Genomic DNA, 17698 nt, shown 5'->3' with positions numbered 1-17698 from the left:
AGCGTATTAGTGATAAAATAATATAGATTTTACTGATTGTCATAGGCTGTTGTAGTAGAACTACAGTAAAGCACAGATCATTATTGATACACATGCGATTTCTTTCCCAGATGTGTACATTCGATTGAGACAAAACCAACTTTGTTAATGTGAACTATGGGTGTTTTTGAAAGTTTAATCATAATAGAGAGTAGTATAGTTCAGTAACCCCAGGTTAGGATGTGCGTGCTTGTAGTTGTAGAACCATATATAGAACCACATATCAAAAATGGCAGGACGCACAGATGCGTCTCTCTCGGAAGAGGTTGAAATTAAAATAAACCAGCGTACGTTGTGAGTAAATAATTTGTAGAGATCTGACCATTATGAACAGCTGAATGTACGGAGACATCCGATGACCAAACAACAACGGAATTCGTGAATGGAAAAATCAAGCCCAGGCTGATTTGTGTTTTTAGTGAACCGTATGGGTTGTATGGGCCAAAAATCACGTGAACGCGCTCAGAGCCCTAAAAAGGACCAAGTGTGAAAATACCCTCTTTATGATGTCATCATACTATGGACAGATTCAAGGCACTTTGTTCTTCCCATTATAAATGATTTCCATTAAAAGTTGAATTCACAAATTATTCAGTTATTTGGCCCCAACCTAAATAAGAGTGCTACCGAATATCTTGTAATATTAATCTTCAAATGACAGGTGACATGAACTCATTAACTTTTCTGGAGGCAGGTTTGAATTGGATTAGGGAAATAAACAGAAGCAGTTCTGAGGAGTTCGATCTCTTCAAGTGGAGGATTAACTAGTTTGACTAGAAAAAGTATACTGGAAAAAATCAACCGACACTATCTAGGCAAACATGTCAGGCAAACAAAATAATTAAAACACATCAGTTTCTGTTTGTACTGTCAGAATTGCTCATACAATCCATTTCAACAGGAAAGTTGCGCAAATATCTTCTACCCCAAGTCATCTGCCTTGTTTCTGTGTGAACAATGTGTCATAGTACACTCAATCCCTGACAAAGATTGTAGAAATTAAATACTAAACTCACATTACATAACATGCATATGTGCAAATAAACTTGAAATGCATTTACAACATAATCACCCACATTGATTGATTAATGTGAACACTCTGATAAGCATGTGACTGATGGGAAATTTTTTCTCTGAAGCCACCACTGCAAAATGACTGTTCTAGCATCCCAGTGACAGCTCATTTGTTTTTCGTGAATCTTCAATGTATTTAGCGAACACATGGTTAAGTTTGTTGGTTTTAGGAGGAGGAAATGTACACAGTGGTGTGTTCAGTTAAATCCATATACACACACTTCAAACCATATGAATCCTTCCCTCCTTTAAGTATATTTGTTTTAGAAACACACAAATATTGTGTGAAATAACATTATTTCTGCCTTTCTGTCATCAGTTTCATGTTTGCAAAAGCTGTGATGCAGAACGCTTATTAGCTTTAATTTACACACATTTTATTTACATTAAAAATTAGTTCCTGTTTCCGGAAAGTACTTTTTTTTCCCATCACAGCAATACTATATAAGCCCTCCCTTTATCGAATATTTTGTTCACAAGAAACCTGGCCTACAGGTAAGTATTGCTCTCTCTTGAGAATTGTGTTTTCCTTGTAAGACTTAAAACTAAAATCCTTAGGATGGGTAAATATGTTTTTCTTCTTTTACAGCCATGGAGAAACAATCTTTTCTTTTCTGGCTGGCAGTTTTAACAGTAACTGGTAAGTTATTTTTTTTTTTTGGTAATATATTTTTACTCCATAAAATTGTTCAGTGCAAAGTAATATTTTTTTTCATTTGATAAGCTATACTATTACTAATAATGTGTGCTTTATATATATATATATATATATATATATATATATATATATATATATATATATATATATATATATATATCTATATCTATATATATATATATATATATCTATCTATATATCTATATATATATATATATATATATATATATATATATATATATATATATATATATATATATATATATATATATATATATATATAGATATATATATATAGATATATATATATAGATATATATAAGTATGTGTGACCCTGGACCACAAAACCAATCACAAGGGTCCATTTCTTGAAAATGAGATTTTTACATAATCTGAAAGCTAAATAAATAAGCTTTCAGTTGATGTATTATGTCAGCCCACATGGAAATAACCTATACAAACATATATGTTTTAATATAGGTTTTGATATATGTTTTTAATATATGTGACATATATAAAATTGTCTGTTTTCCTATATTACAAAATGGCCAATTTTATATATGTCACATATATTAAAAAAACTATATCAAAACTAAAATATATGTTTATATAGGTTATTTCCATGTGGGTGGACTTTTCTTTAATGGAGTGCCGAACCTCAGAGTTCATGCAAACATCAACATTGCTGTAATCAAATGTGTTCTTAAGTGCTGCTTTTACATCGAAGTCAGTTTTTGTTGTGTTTATTTAGTTATTGAGAGGTAGGAGCTCAGTATATATTTAAATATTCATCCAAACACCGCTCAGCCTCAGGTTCTCAGGTTAACTGAAGCGCTGTCTTATTTTTTTCAACTGAATCAGGAGAGTTGTAATACAGTTTTGCGCTACAGAGCCACACTGGTCAAACCGCATTATTCCAGGCTCACACATTAGATACTAGATCAAACCACTGTTACAGAGAGTCATGTGCTTTCACATCTCCCAACCACTCAAAATCATCTATTAACAGCGCAATAAACAAATTACCAGTACACAATATTAGAATGCAAAACCCCAAGACAGACACTCAAAGAGAAATTAAAGACTTTGACTTAACACAAGGAAAACTTTAGATTTTCTTACCTGACTGGTACTTGTCGCTCTGACTGATGCCATTATGTGGCATATATAGGCACATTTGCAGCATATATATTATCATATATGCTGTATATATGCAGCATATATGTGCATATAAACTGCATATAAGTTTCATATATGCGCATATATCCTCATATAGGTTCTTTTCATGTGGGGGGACATTATTTGACTTAGATGCAACTATTTGAAAATCTGTAATCTGAGGGTGCAGAAAAAACAAAATAATGAGAAAATCACCTTTAAAGTTGTCCAAATGAAGTTCTTAGCAATACGTATTACTAATCAAAAATAAGGGTTTGGTATATTTATGGTAGGAAATGTACAAAATATCTTCATGGGACATGATCTTTACTTTATATCCTAATAATTTTGGGGATAAAAGAAAATCCATCATTTTGACCCATACAATGTTTGTTTGTTTGTTTGTTTGTTTTTTACCCCAGTGATTAATATATAACCTGTCTTCCTGTTTTACTACAGCAGTCAGCGGGTGTCCTATAGGTCGGGAGTTCATCACTGCTTTCATGACAAATTACCAATATGGAAAAGCCAGTCTGACTCTCTCCATAACAGCACATAATTCCCCTGCCACTGTGAAAATTGAGATAAAGGCACTGAGTTACAGTGAAACAGTGAATATTGGACAAGGTGAAACCAAATGGATTGTCCTCCCACAAAACACTGAGATTGAAGGTGATGGAACGTTCCGCAAAACCGTGTACATCTCTTCCACTGCTGATATCTCAGTCGTTTCATCCAACATAAAGGAATTCACTGGAGACAGCAGTGTGATCTTCCCGATAAATCAACTAGGCCAGCGTTATGTAGTTTTTACTCCGAACACGGGTCCAAGTCCGTATAAAAAGCTGGTAGCCATAATCAATGGCAATTATATGAACACAGTCGAGATTGCCTCCAATTCAGGAAATCTTTTGAACGCCATTTTTGGAAAGACCAGAACCATTAGTTTGGCTCCCTACGAAGTTTATCAGCTTCGCAGTCTTGAAACTTTGACTGGAACAAAAATTAAATCCACGTCTCCAGTGGCTGTTCTGGCAGGACACGAGTGCTCCATGCTTGTAGGCACCTGTGAGCATGTCTTTGAGCAGCTGGTGCCAGTTGAGTCTCTCGCCAATGAATACCTGGTCCCTGCAATGCATCAGACCTCCAGCAAGGACACAGCCTATGTGGTTGCTCCAGAGGACAACACTATTGTGTCAGTTTTCAGTGGGAATAGTTGGTTTCACAACAAGAACAAGCTAAATGCTGGAGACGTTTTAGCGGTTGATGTGAGCACAAATGCTAAGCTCATTCAAAGTAGCAAAAACGTAATGGTTATGTATTTCAGTAGCAATTTTCCCAATGACGAGTTTCTAACCAATGTCATACCCACTTCTGAGATGTCGAAATCATGGACCATTCATGCTCAAGATGGCTATGATAACACTCTTGTTGTTGTTGCTGAAGCAGCATCAGCCTCCACTATCAGTGGTTCATTGAAGTGGAAAACATTCCCTGCTAATCAAAAATATGTATGGGCTACCAAGTCACTCGGTACACGAAAAGGTCCCATCACTGTATCTGGTGATTCGCTGATGGCTGCTTATGTTTTTGGTGGAAAAATAAGGCATGGTTATGCCACAACAGGAGTGTGCAACACAGGTAAGAAATCATGGCTGAATAACAACAAATGACTGAGTAATGGCGTACGAATTGCAACTGACTTAAATCTGGGTGAAAAACAAACAAAAAAACAATGTCTTTGTTCCCTAAGCTTTTACGACAATTCCGGCTCCACCAGACCCCTGTGAGACTGTTAAATGCCGTCAGCAGGAGGAGTGCAGAAAGGGTGTCTGCGTTCCCACTTCCACTGCCACATGCCATGCAGTTGGTGATCCCCATTACAAAACTTTTGATGGGAAACTGTATGACTTTCAGGGAACTTGTACATACATCATGGTAAACAATACAAAGCCTCAAAAAGGCCTCACACCTTTTACCATCTTGGCAAAGAATAATCACAGGGGAAGCACTAGGGTGGCATATGTAAGGACAGTTTCTGTCCTTGTGTACAATCATAAAGTGGTGGCTGGCAGCCAAAGGGGAGTAGTAGAGGTAAAAATGAAAAGCACTTCACAACTTTTACATACTTAATGTAATTATAACCATTCTGAAGAATAAATAAATCTCTCTCTTTGGTGTTTCTCATTTTAGCTTGATGGAGAAAACACTTACCTGCCTTTAACTATCGATGGCGGCAAAATAAAAGTGGATCAGAGGGGATGGAATGTCATTATATCGACGGATTTTGGCTTAGAGGTAAAATATGACTGGAATATGATGTTGTACATTACAGCTCCAAGTAGCTATTTCCAGACTTTAGGTGGTCTTTGTGGAAACTATAATGGTGACCGAAGAGATGAACTTATTGATCCCAAAGGCCAAGTGCTCTCCAATGTCATTGCGTTCGCTAAGACCTGGAAAGTTCCAGATAATGATTTGTTTTGCAATGATGACTGCAATGGACAATGCCCAAGTTGCTCTTTAAGTCTTCAAGAGGAGTACAAAAAAGACACAAACTGTGGTGTCATGGCTAAAACGGATGGGCCATTTGCTATTTGCCACAACACTGTCGATCCTCAGATGTATGTAGATAACTGTGTCTATGATGTCTGTATTAATAATGGCATGAGAAACTTCCTCTGCAATAACATTCAAAGCTACGTCGGTGCTTGCATGTCAGCTGGAATCAAGATTCCTGGAAAGTGGAGGACACTTTCCAACTGCCGTAAGTGTGTATATGGGTATACGTTTAAATTCATTTCATATTTGGATTTATGAATGTGAACTGAAAATTTACATGGTACTGTTTGTCAAATTGTGGTTTTGTTAATAGAGTTAACAATTTGACATACAATTAATGTGCTAGATAATCAGATTATTTATATTTTGGTTTTCCTCTTCTCCTCCCAGCACTGGATTGTCCAGTCAACATGCATTATGATGACTGTGGCACAGCCTGTGCTGCCTCTTGTGCTGATCGAGATGCCCTAAGCAAGTGCACGCTGCCATGTGTGGAGGGCTGTCAATGCAACACAGGTTTTGTCCGCAGTGGAGATGAATGCATACCTTTGAAAAAGTGTGGCTGCACATACAACGGTCGATATTATCTACCTGAGCAGACATTTTGGGGGGACCAAAAATGTACAGAGAGATGTGTGTGCAACTCTCAAACTGGAAAAGTTGATTGTTCAGTGACAAAATGTAAGAAATCCCAAGTGTGTGAAACACGGAATGGAGTGAGAGATTGTTATCCAACGTCCTATGGTACCTGTCAGGGTGCAGGGGATCCACACTACCGCACTTTTGATGGTAAAGCCTTTGACTTCCAAGGAACCTGCACTTATTATTTGTCCAAACTACTCAATACAGTTGACCCATCACTGATACCTTTTGAGGTACTGGTCAAGAATGAAAACAGAGGAAGAAACATGGCAGTTGCTTATACCAAGACTGTATCATTAACTGTCTATGGATACACAATTGTCATGAGTAAAGATGATTCAGGGAAAGTGAAGGTAAGTACATTAAAACTGTGTTTAAAAACTCATTACAGACTGACCTTCAAAATACTTTTAACTAAAATTGTTAATTAATTGGTAATTTGTGTCCTAAAGGTCAACAATATGTTTGTGAATTTGCCATTTGAACAAGAAGAAGGTCGATTCTCCATATACCGGAGTGGGTACTTTGGTGTAATAAAAACAGACTTTGATTTGACTTTAAAATTCAACTGGGATAGCCATGTAGTCCTGACTCTCCCCAGCACTTACTCTGGTGAAGTGGGAGGGCTTTGCGGCAACTGGAACAATAACAACAACGATGATTTTCTCACTCCTGACAAAACTCCTGCTTCAACCCCAGCAATTTTTGGAACCAGTTGGAAAGTCAAAGATGACCCTGGATGCTCAGATGCATGTCAGGGCAAAGCATGTCCTAAATGTGATGTGACAGAAAGAAACCAAGTCACTTTTACAAAGCCTTGCAGCAAGATCACAGACAAACTGGGACCATTTAAAGGTTGCCATGTTAAAGTAAATCCAAATCAGTTTTATGAAGATTGTGTGTATGATATGTGTATGTACGGTGGCCATTCATCTGCCCTCTGCAGTGCTCTTACTGCATACACAGCTGCTTGCCAAGAGGCACTTGGCCAAGTGGAAGACTGGAGAACTGACAGTTTCTGCCGTTAGTATTCATTTCATTGTTTCATTGTTTACCTCTCTTTAAGATTTTGAATTATACATAACTCAGGATTGATGCAAGAAATATTGTAAAATTAATTTTCTATACTGTTTCTCCACAGCTGCATCCTGTATGGAAAACGGCCACTATGAGGTTTGCGCAACAGGATGTTCCCAGACCTGCCATGGCCTCATTGAGCCCAAGGCATGTGAGGGCACTCCTTGCATTGAAGGCTGTATATGTGATGAAGGCTTTGTCCTGAGCAATGGTGAGTGTGTGGCTATGGAACGATGTGGCTGTTCTTACAAGGGCCTGTACTACCAGCTTGGCCAGGAGTTCTTCCTTCAAGACAAGTGCAATCAGAGATGTGTGTGCAAAGAGAACGGAAGAGTTCAGTGTGATGATGGATTCACCTGCAAACCAAACGAGAAGTGCCAGGTCCTGAATGGGGTTCAGGGTTGTTTTCCTGATGGAAAAGCAGTTTGCTCTGTGTCAGGCTTTGGGCTTTATAAGTCATTTGATGGGAAATCCTTTACTGTTGAAGGAGACTGTGAGTATAGATTTGCAGAGACGGTTCAAGGCAAAGATGAGGATATAAGCTTTTTTAGTGTATTAGTGAAAAAGCAGTCCTCCTCTGACACTGTCTTCACTCGAAGAGTTGAAATACAAATAGAACAATCCACAATCACTTTGCTGCCTGGCCACATCTGGGAGGTTCAGGTAATGTACTCATTAATGGTCATTGTTTTAGGAGATCAGGAACTGCTGCCTGCAGAGTTTTAAGTTTTATGTTGGTGTTTTCTTTGCAGGTGGACAATGTTCAAACCCATCTCCCCACAACTGTGGATGAAGGACTGGCACAAGTCTATCAGAGCGGTATTAACATTGTTGTGGAAACAAACTTTGGATTGAAACTGACATATGATACTATTTCCATGGCCAAAATTGAGATACCATCCACTTTTAAAAATGCAGTCAAAGGCCTCTGTGGTAACTACAATGGAGACAGTGCAGATGATTTTCTTTTGCCTGGTGGTATTCAGGCACCTTCCGTGGTAGATTTTGCAGATGCCTGGGTTTCACCATCAGACAAAATGATGTGTCAAACAGGCTGTGCCTTGAGTTGTATCAATCCTGACAAAGACCAACAGAAAAAGGCAGAGACAGCTTGCAGTATACTAACATCAGAGAAGGGGCCATTTTCTGGTTGTTACGAAAAAATACCACCTCAGACATTCTTTGATGAATGTGTGAAAGATGTGGCAGCCCAACCAAATGACAAGACAGTGCACTGTCGCCACATACAAAGGTATGTTGCCAGCTGTCAAGAGATTGGGACGTCAATCAACATCTGGAGGAATAACACCTTCTGTCGTAAGTGACTGCATTCTTCAGGTTTAACAATAACTCTCCTCTAGCTTATCTAAATGCCCCTTAATACTTTTACATTTCCTGTAAGATATGCCAATGGAGATTTGGAATATAAATTGTCCTACCTTGAACTGGATAATTTAAAATGCTCTCTTTTCTTCCAGCACTCACATGTTTCAAAAATAGTCACTATGAGCTCTGCGCTGACACCTGTTCCACGACCTGTGCAAGTCTGACAAAGTCACAGAAATGCCCATTGTGTCAGGAAGGATGTCAGTGTGATGATGGCTTTTTGTTTGATGGAGGTGAATGTAGGACTTTGGATAGCTGTGGTTGTCATGTAGATGGGACATTTTACAAGGTGAGAACCTATCTGGTCAGTTATTTTCTTTGTTGTTTGTTTGTTTTTGCTAATAGTAATCAAATTGTAACTTTTTTGTCTTTCCCACCAAAATATTATTTTGCAGTCTGGTCAGACAGTAATTCGAGGAGAGTGTAAAGAGAAATGCACCTGTAAAGCTGGAGTGTTCTCCTGTGAAACCTTGGAATGTGGTGAAGATCAGATTTGTGGCAAAAAAGATGGTGCCGTTGGATGCTACAACAAAGGTATTAATAATTATAATAAGTGTACCATAAAAGCAGAATATTTGCATATATGCCAGATGTTTCATTCATTTTTTTCTTTCTTTTCTTTCTTTAATCCCTAAAAGACACATACTGTCCAGTCAACATGCATTATGAGGCCTGCGGCTCAGCTTGTCCTGTGACCTGTGCTAATCGAGATAGTCCAAATGAGTGCACACTGCCATGTGTAGACGGCTGCCTCTGCAATGCAGGTTTTGTCCTTAAAGGGGATGAATGCATACCTGTGAAAAAGTGTGGCTGCGAATACAAAGGCCAATATTATCTACCTGGGCAGACATTTTGGGGCGAGAAACAATGCACAGAGAAATGCGTGTGCAACCCTCAAACTGGAAATGTTGAATGTACACCAACAAAGTGTAAGAATTCTCTAGTGTGTGGCACACAGAATGGAGTGAAAGACTGTTACCCATTGTCCTATAGTACCTGTCAGGGTGCAGGGGATCCACACTACCGGACTTTTGATGGTAAAACCTTTGACTTCCAAGGAACCTGCACTTATTATTTGTCCAAACTACTGAATACAGCTGACTCATCACGGATACCCTTTGAGGTACTGGTCAAGAATGAGAACAGAGGAAGGAACATGGCAGTTGCTTATACCAAGACTGTATCATTAACTGTCTATGGATACACAATTGTCTTAAGTAAGGAAAACCCACGGAACGTAAAGGTCAGTTTTTCAAAAACATACTCTTACACCGTAATATGAATGACTGCATGCATAAATTGAGTTAATTTTTCAATACACTCGCCTCCAAAAGAAAAACAAATGCTTGACTTTAAACATAATTGATGGAATACATTTTTCTTGAAGGTCAACAATCTGTATGTGAAATTGCCATTTGAACTAGAAGATGGTCGGCTCTCAATATTCTACAGTGGGTACTTTGGTGTGATAAAAACTGACTTTGATCTGACTTTAAAATTCAACTGGGATAGCCATGTAGTCCTGACTCTCCCCAGCACTTACTCCGGTGAGTTGGGAGGGCTTTGTGGAAACTGGAACGGCAATGCCAATGATGATTTGCTGACTCCTAACAACACCCTTGTTTCAAACCCAACAATTTTTGGAACCAGTTGGAAAGTCAAAGATGACCCTGGATGCTCAAATGCATGTCAGGGCAAAGCATGTCCTAAATGTGATGTGACAGAAAGAAACCAAGTCACTTTTACAAAGCCTTGCAGCAAGATCACAGACAAACAGGGACCATTTAAAGGTTGCCATGATAAAGTGAATCCAAATCAGTTTTATGAAGATTGTGTGTATGATATGTGTATGTACGGTGGCCATTCATCTGCCCTCTGCAGTGCTCTTACTGCATACACAGCTGCTTGCCAAGAGGCACTTGGCCAAGTGGAATCCTGGAGAACCAACAGTTTCTGCCGTTAGTATTACATTGTTTATCTCAAGTAATTTGAAATCCACATTACAGTAGTTTACTGGTTTGTATTAAAGACATCGTGACATTCATCCTTAATATGCTATATCTACAGCTACAACCTGCAAGGCAAACAGCCACTATGAGGTTTGTGCAACAGGATGCCCCCAGACCTGCCGTGGCCTCACTGAGCCCAAGAACTGTAAGGGCACTCCCTGTGTTGAAGGCTGCACATGTGACAAAGGTTTTATCCTGAGTGATGGTGATTGTGTGGCTGCGCAGCAGTGTGGCTGTACTTACAAGGGCCTGTACTACCAGCTGGGCCAGGAGTTCTTCCCTCAAGACAAGTGCAATCAGAAATGTGTGTGCAAAGAGAACGGAAGAGTTCAGTGTGATGATGGATTCACCTGCAAACCAAACGAGAAGTGCCAGGTCCTGAATGGGGTTCAGGGCTGTTTCCCTGATGGCAAAGCAGTTTGCTCAGTGACAGGTTTAGGGCTTTATCAGTCATTTGATGGGAAATCCTTTACTGTTGAAGGAGACTGTGAGTACAGATTGGCAGAGACGGCTCAGAACACAAATAAGGAGAGCTCTTTCAGTGTGTTAGTGAAACAGCAGTCCTCCTCTGAGACTGTCTTCACTCGAAGAGTTGAAATACAAATAGGACAAGCCACCATAACTTTGCTGCCTGGCCACATCTGGGAGGTTCAGGTAATGTACTCGTTACTGACCATAGTTTAAAAAATCAAAAACACTTTCTAAAAGGTATTGTGTTTTTTTACAGGTGAACAAAGTTCAAACCAATCTCCCAGTGACTCTAAATGGAGGATTTGTCCAAGTCTATCAGAGTGGTGTTAATATTGTTGTGGAAACAGACTCTGGATTGAAACTGACATATGATACTATTTCTATGGCCAAAATCGAGATCCCATCCACTTTTAAAAATGCAGTTAAAGGTCTCTGCGGTAACTACAATGGAAACAGTTCAGATGATTTTCTCCTGCCAGGTGGTATTCAGCCTTCTTCTGTGGAATACTTTGCCGAGGCCTGGGTTTCACCATCAGACAAAATGATGTGTAAAACAGGCTGTGCACTCAATTGTTTCAATCCTGACAAAGACCAACAGAAAAAGGCAGAGACAGCTTGCAGTATACTAATCTCAGAGAAGGGGCCATTTTCCGGTTGTTACGAAAAAATACCACCTCAGACATTCTTTGATGAATGTGTGAAAGATGTGGCAGCCCAACCAAATGACAAGACAGTGCACTGTCGCCACATACAAAGGTATGTTGCCAGCTGTCAAGAGATTGGGACGTCAATCAACATCTGGAGGAATAACACCTTCTGTCGTAAGTGACTGCATTCTTCAGGTTTAACAATAACTCTCCTCTAGCTTATCTAAATGCCCCTTAATACTTTTACATTTCCTGTAAGATATGCCAATGGAGATTTGGAATATAAATTGTCCTACCTTGAACTGGATAATTTAAAATGCTCTCTTTTCTTCCAGCACTCACATGTTTCAAAAATAGTCACTATGAGCTCTGCGCTGACACCTGTTCCACGACCTGTGCAAGTCTGACAAAGTCACAGAAATGCCCATTGTGTCAGGAAGGATGTCAGTGTGATGATGGCTTTTTGTTTGATGGAGGTGAATGTAGGACTTTGGATAGCTGTGGTTGTCATGTAGATGGGACATTTTACAAGGTGAGAACCTATCTGGTCAGTTATTTTTTGTTTTTTGCTAATAGTAATCAAACTGTAACTTTTTGTCCTTCCCACCAAAATATTATTTTGCAGTCTGGTCAGACAGTAATTCGAGGAGAGTGTAAAGAGAAATGCACCTGTAAAGCTGGAGTGTTCTCCTGTGAAACCTTGGAATGTGTTAAAGATCAGATTTGTGGCAAAAAAGATGGTGCCATCGGATGCTACAACAAAGGTATTAATAATTATAATAAGTGTACCATAAAAGCAGAATATTTGCATATATGCCAGATGTTTCATTCATTTTTTTTCATTTTTTTTTCTTTCTTTTCTTTCTTTAATCCCTAAAAGACACATACTGTCCAGTCAACATGCATTATGAGGCCTGCGGCTCAGCTTGTCCTGTGACCTGTGCTAATCGAGATAGTCCAAATGTGTGCACACTGCCATGTGTAGACGGCTGCCTCTGCAATGCAGGTTTTGTCCTTAAAGGGGTTGAATGCATACCTGTGAAAAAGTGTGGCTGCGAATACAAAGGCCAACTGTATCTACCTGGGCAGACATTTTGGGGCGAGAAACAATGCACAGAGAAATGCGTGTGCAACCCTCAAACTGGAAATGTTGAATGTACACCAACAAAGTGTAAGAATTCTCTAGTGTGTGGCACACAGAATGGAGTGAAAGACTGTTACCCATTGTCCTATAGTACCTGTCAGGGTGCAGGGGATCCACACTACCGCACTTTTGATGGTAAAACCTTTGACTTCCAAGGAACCTGCACTTATTATTTGTCCAAACTACTCAATACAGTTGACCCATCACTGATACCTTTTGAGGTACTGGTCAAGAATGAGAACAGAGGAAGGAACATGGCAGTTGCTTATACCAAGACTGTATCATTAACTGTCTATGGATACACAATTGTCTTAAGTAAGGAAAGCCCACGCAAAGTAAAGGTCAGTTCTTCAAAAACACACTTTTACACCATAATATGAATAACTGCATCCATACATTGAATTAATTTTACTATACACTCACCTCCAAAAGAAAAAATAAAGGCTTGAGTTAAAACATAATTGATGGAATACATTTTTCTTTAAGGTCAATGATCTGTATGTGAAATTGCCATTTGAACTAGAAGATGGCCGGCTCTCAATATTCTACAGCGGGAACTTTGGTGTGATAAAAACTGACTTTGATCTGACTTTAAAATTCAACTGGGATAGCCATGTAGTCCTGACTCTCCCCAGCACTTACTCCGGTGAGTTGGGAGGGCTTTGTGGAAACTGGAACGGCAATGCCAATGATGATTTGCTGACTCCTAACAACACCCTTGTTTCAAACCCAACAATTTTTGGAACCAGTTGGAAAGTCAAAGATGACCCTGGATGCTCAGATGCATGTCAGGGCAAAGCATGTCCTAAATGTGATGCGACAGAAAGAAACCAAGTCACTTTTACAAAGCCTTGCAGCAAGATCACAGACAAACAGGGACCATTTAAAGGTTGCCATGATAAAGTGAATCCAAATCAGTTTTATGAAGATTGTGTGTATGATATGTGTATGTACGGTGGCCATTCATCTGCCCTCTGCAGTGCTCTTACTGCATACACAGCTGCTTGCCAAGAGGCACTTGGCCAAGTGGAATCCTGGAGAACCAACAGTTTCTGCCGTTAGTATTACATTGTTTATCTCAAGTAATTTGAAATCCACATTACAGTAGTTTACTGGTTTGTATTAAAGACATCGTGACATTCATCCTTAATATGCTATATCTACAGCTACAACCTGCAAGGCAAACAGCCACTATGAGGTTTGTGCAACAGGATGCCCCCAGACCTGCCGTGGCCTCACTGAGCCCAAGAACTGTAAGGGCACTCCCTGTGTTGAAGGCTGCACATGTGACAAAGGTTTTATCCTGAGTGATGGTGATTGTGTGGCTGCGCAGCAGTGTGGCTGTACTTACAAGGGCCTGTACTACCAGCTGGGCCAGGAGTTCTTCCCTCAAGACAAGTGCAATCAGAAATGTGTGTGCAAAGAGAACGGAAGAGTTCAGTGTGATGATGGATTCACCTGCAAACCAAACGAGAAGTGCCAGGTCCTGAATGGGGTTCAGGGCTGTTTCCCTGATGGCAAAGCAGTTTGCTCAGTGACAGGTTTAGGGCTTTATCAGTCATTTGATGGGAAATCCTTTACTGTTGAAGGAGACTGTGAGTACAGATTGGCAGAGACGGCTCAGAACACAAATAAGGAGAGCTCTTTCAGTGTGTTAGTGAAACAGCAGTCCTCCTCTGAGACTGTCTTCACTCGAAGAGTTGAAATACAAATAGGACAAGCCACCATAACTTTGCTGCCTGGCCACATCTGGGAGGTTCAGGTAATGTACTCGTTACTGACCATAGTTTAAAAAATCAAAAACACTTTCTAAAAGGTATTGTGTTTTTTTACAGGTGAACAAAGTTCAAACCAATCTCCCAGTGACTCTAAATGGAGGATTTGTCCAAGTCTTTCAGAGTGGTGTTAATATTGTTGTGGAAACAGACTCTGGATTGAAACTGACATATGATACTATTTCCATGGCCAAAATCGAGATCCCATCCACTTTTAAAAATGCAGTTAAAGGTCTCTGCGGTAACTACAATGGAAACAGTGCAGATGATTTTCTCTTGCCAGGTGGCATTCAGACTTCTTCTGTGGAATACTTTGCCGAGGCCTGGGTTTCACCATCAGACAAAATGATGTGTAAAACCGGCTGTGCCTTCAATTGTTTCAATCCCGACAAAGACCAACAGAAAAAGGCAGAGACAGCTTGCAGTATACTAATCTCAGAGAAGGGGCCATTTTCTGGTTGTTACGAAAAAATACCACCTCAGACATTCTTTGATGAATGTGTGAAAGATGTGGCAGCCCAACCAAATGACAAGACAGTGCACTGTCGCCACATACAAAGGTATGTTGCCAGCTGTCAAGAGATTGGGACGTCAATCAACATCTGGAGGAATTACACCTTCTGTCGTAAGTGGCTGCAGGTTGCAAAATAACCTTTTTTTCTTATCCTATTGCTGGCCTTTACGTGGCCTTTAATGAGGTGTAGAGTGCAGTTTTCTCCCTCAAAACAAATTCCTGAGCAGTCCCTAAAACAATCTTGTATTCTTGCAGCACTTGAGTGTTCAGGTAACAGTCATTATGAGCTTTGCGCCGACACCTGTTCCTCAACCTGTGCCAGTCTGACTACCTCAAAGAGATGTCCACCATGTCAGGAGGGATGTCAGTGTGATGATGGCTTCTTGTTTGATGGAGGTGAATGTAAGACTTTCCAGGATTGTGGTTGTCAAGTAGATGGAAAATTTTACAAGGTGAGAAAACATTCCATTTCATTCCTGCAGTAGTCAAACATCCTACAAGTCACTGAAACTAATTGTGTCTTGATTGTTTTGCAGTCTGGTGAGACAACCATTCAGGATGAGTGTACTGAAAAATGCCTCTGCAGAGCTGGAGTATTCTCCTGTGAACCTTTGATATGCAGTGCCGATCAGATATGTGACAAAAAAGAAGGAGTCACTGGGTGTTACAAGAAAGGTAAGTACAAACTTTGTACATCATTTCCCAAGTACTGCAGGTTTTAAATGAAACTATAATACAGATGTGCATCCATGTTTTAGATCCTTGCAGTAACCATGAGTGTCGTGAAAAAGAGTACTGCACTGTGAAGGACGACAAGGCAATGTGCATTGCAAAATCAAAGGCCTCTTGCATTGCCAAGGGAGACCCTCATTACAGAACCTTTGATGGCAACCACTTCTCCTTCCAGGGCACTTGCACCTATACTTTAGTTAAAACTTCAGGCAAAGACCAAACACTGACACCTTTCAACATTGTCAACAAGAATGATATGCTCAAAGGCACACGTGGATCTTACGTCAAGTCAGCCACCATTACAGTCAAAGGACATGAAATCACATTCATCCAAGGCAACCGCAATCGTGTGACAGTAAGTCAGTACATAACATAAAATACAGAAAGATCAAACATCCAGACATAATATCCATTAAGTCAATATTAAAACATATCAGTGGTAATAATGTGCACCAGACATAGCCAGCTTGTTCCTCGAGGGCTACCATGCAGACTGCAGTTACAACCCTGCTATAACACCCATACTTGTTATTTCCTTAAGTAGTCATTAACATCTTGATTTAACATTTAACGTGTGTGTAATTTGGGGTAGAGTTCAAATCTACAGTTTGTAGCCCTCTAGGAGCAGGGTTGGCCCCTCTACACTCTGGAAATTACATCTGTTGCTTCCTCTCTTTTTTTCCTATCCAGATTGATGGCACAGTTTCCAACCTTCCTGTGAGTTTGAATTCTGAGGGGATCAGCATCACCCTCTCAGGCAGTATAGGGGTCTTGCAGACAGATTTTGGCTTGGAGGTCAAGTTTAACTGGGCAGATACCCTTATGGTGACATTGTCCAGCAGCTACTACAATAACATAGTCGGGATGTGTGGAACCTACAACAATGATTTGGAGGATGATTATGTCACACCGAGTGGTAACAGCATGACAGACATCACAGAATGGGCAATGTCTTGGAATGTCCCTGAAAGCAACAGCAATTGCTGGCACTTTCCCCCTTGCTCAGATGAAAAGAAATCGCTATATAGGGGACAGAGCTACTGTGGCTTGTTAGAGAATGAAACAGGCCCATTTGCCCAGTGCCATGACATAATATCAAAGAGGCGATTTGCTGCTGACTGCCTTTTCCAGATGTGTCTCAATAATGGAAGTCAGAACGCTTTCTGCAATGCCTTCAATAATTATGTGTCCACTTGTTCATCTGTAAAGGCTGACGTGTCTCCAGAGTGGAAGCAACTCACCAACTGCTGTAAGTGATGACTTTGACTCAAGATCTTTGTTAAATGGATATTTCATTAATGCTAACACCTTCCTTGTCTTTTATTCTCAACAGGATGAAGATTTTTTTCCACCATGTTTTGTGTATCCCTTAAAGAAGTGAAAATTAAAATGATTAAATAATTAACTGGTGCATTTCACAATATATTGAAATATAACAGTATCTCAGTTTCTGTCATTGCTTCATATCATATTACTTCATTTGTGATTTGGTGTTTTAAATGGATGTTTAAGCAAGTTTCTTTTTTTAAATGACAATATATTCATGGATGTCAACTTGTGCTGTCCACAAATCAGTCTATAATTAATCTTGGGTTAAACTGTAAACTGTTTTGTATTTTCCTTCAAATGTCTTCAAAAATATAATATTTTAAATATATGTTATTATTAAACTTCTTAAATTCTTGCATCATTTCGTTTAGCTGTGTCGTTTCATCATAACAGAAATGTAGGTTATGCCAACCGTATGTCAGCCTCTTATATTGTCATATCAATAATTAGTAAGTATAGATATAGATATATGTAGATATGT

General features: G+C 39.6%; 1 protein-coding gene across 2 annotated transcripts; it reads left to right on the top strand.

Annotated features, from left to right (window-relative positions):
* Positions 1-1595: 1595 nt before the first annotated feature.
* Positions 1596-17575, top strand: si:dkey-65b12.6 (IgGFc-binding protein). Of its 2 annotated transcripts, XM_026211253.1 has the most exons (26): positions 1596-1608; positions 1703-1753; positions 3389-4570; positions 4683-5023; positions 5123-5696; positions 5882-6486; positions 6586-7156; positions 7275-7873; positions 7963-8527; positions 8689-8885; positions 8992-9130; positions 9235-9839; positions 9984-10554; positions 10664-11259; positions 11333-11897; positions 12059-12255; positions 12349-12487; positions 12604-13208; positions 13354-13924; positions 14034-14629; positions 14703-15267; positions 15412-15608; positions 15693-15831; positions 15915-16243; positions 16579-17137; positions 17222-17575. In XM_026211253.1, coding segments are annotated over exons 2-26 (11058 nt in total). In that variant the 5' UTR covers positions 1596-1608; positions 1703-1704; the 3' UTR covers positions 17224-17575. The 2 variants fall into 2 exon arrangements, with proteins under 2 accessions (XP_026067038.1, XP_026067039.1); XM_026211254.1 differs by lacking the exons at positions 9984-10554; positions 10664-11259; positions 11333-11897; ... (1 more) ...; positions 12349-12487; positions 12604-13208.
* The last annotated feature ends 123 nt before the right edge of the window (positions 17576-17698 follow it).

The sequence above is a fragment of the Carassius auratus genome, chromosome 30 (assembly GCF_003368295.1).
Source record: "Carassius auratus strain Wakin chromosome 30, ASM336829v1, whole genome shotgun sequence".
Taxonomy (NCBI): Eukaryota; Metazoa; Chordata; class Actinopteri; order Cypriniformes; family Cyprinidae; genus Carassius; species Carassius auratus.
Note: the sequence above shows the minus strand (reverse complement) of the source record. Positions and strands in the feature narration are given on the sequence as shown.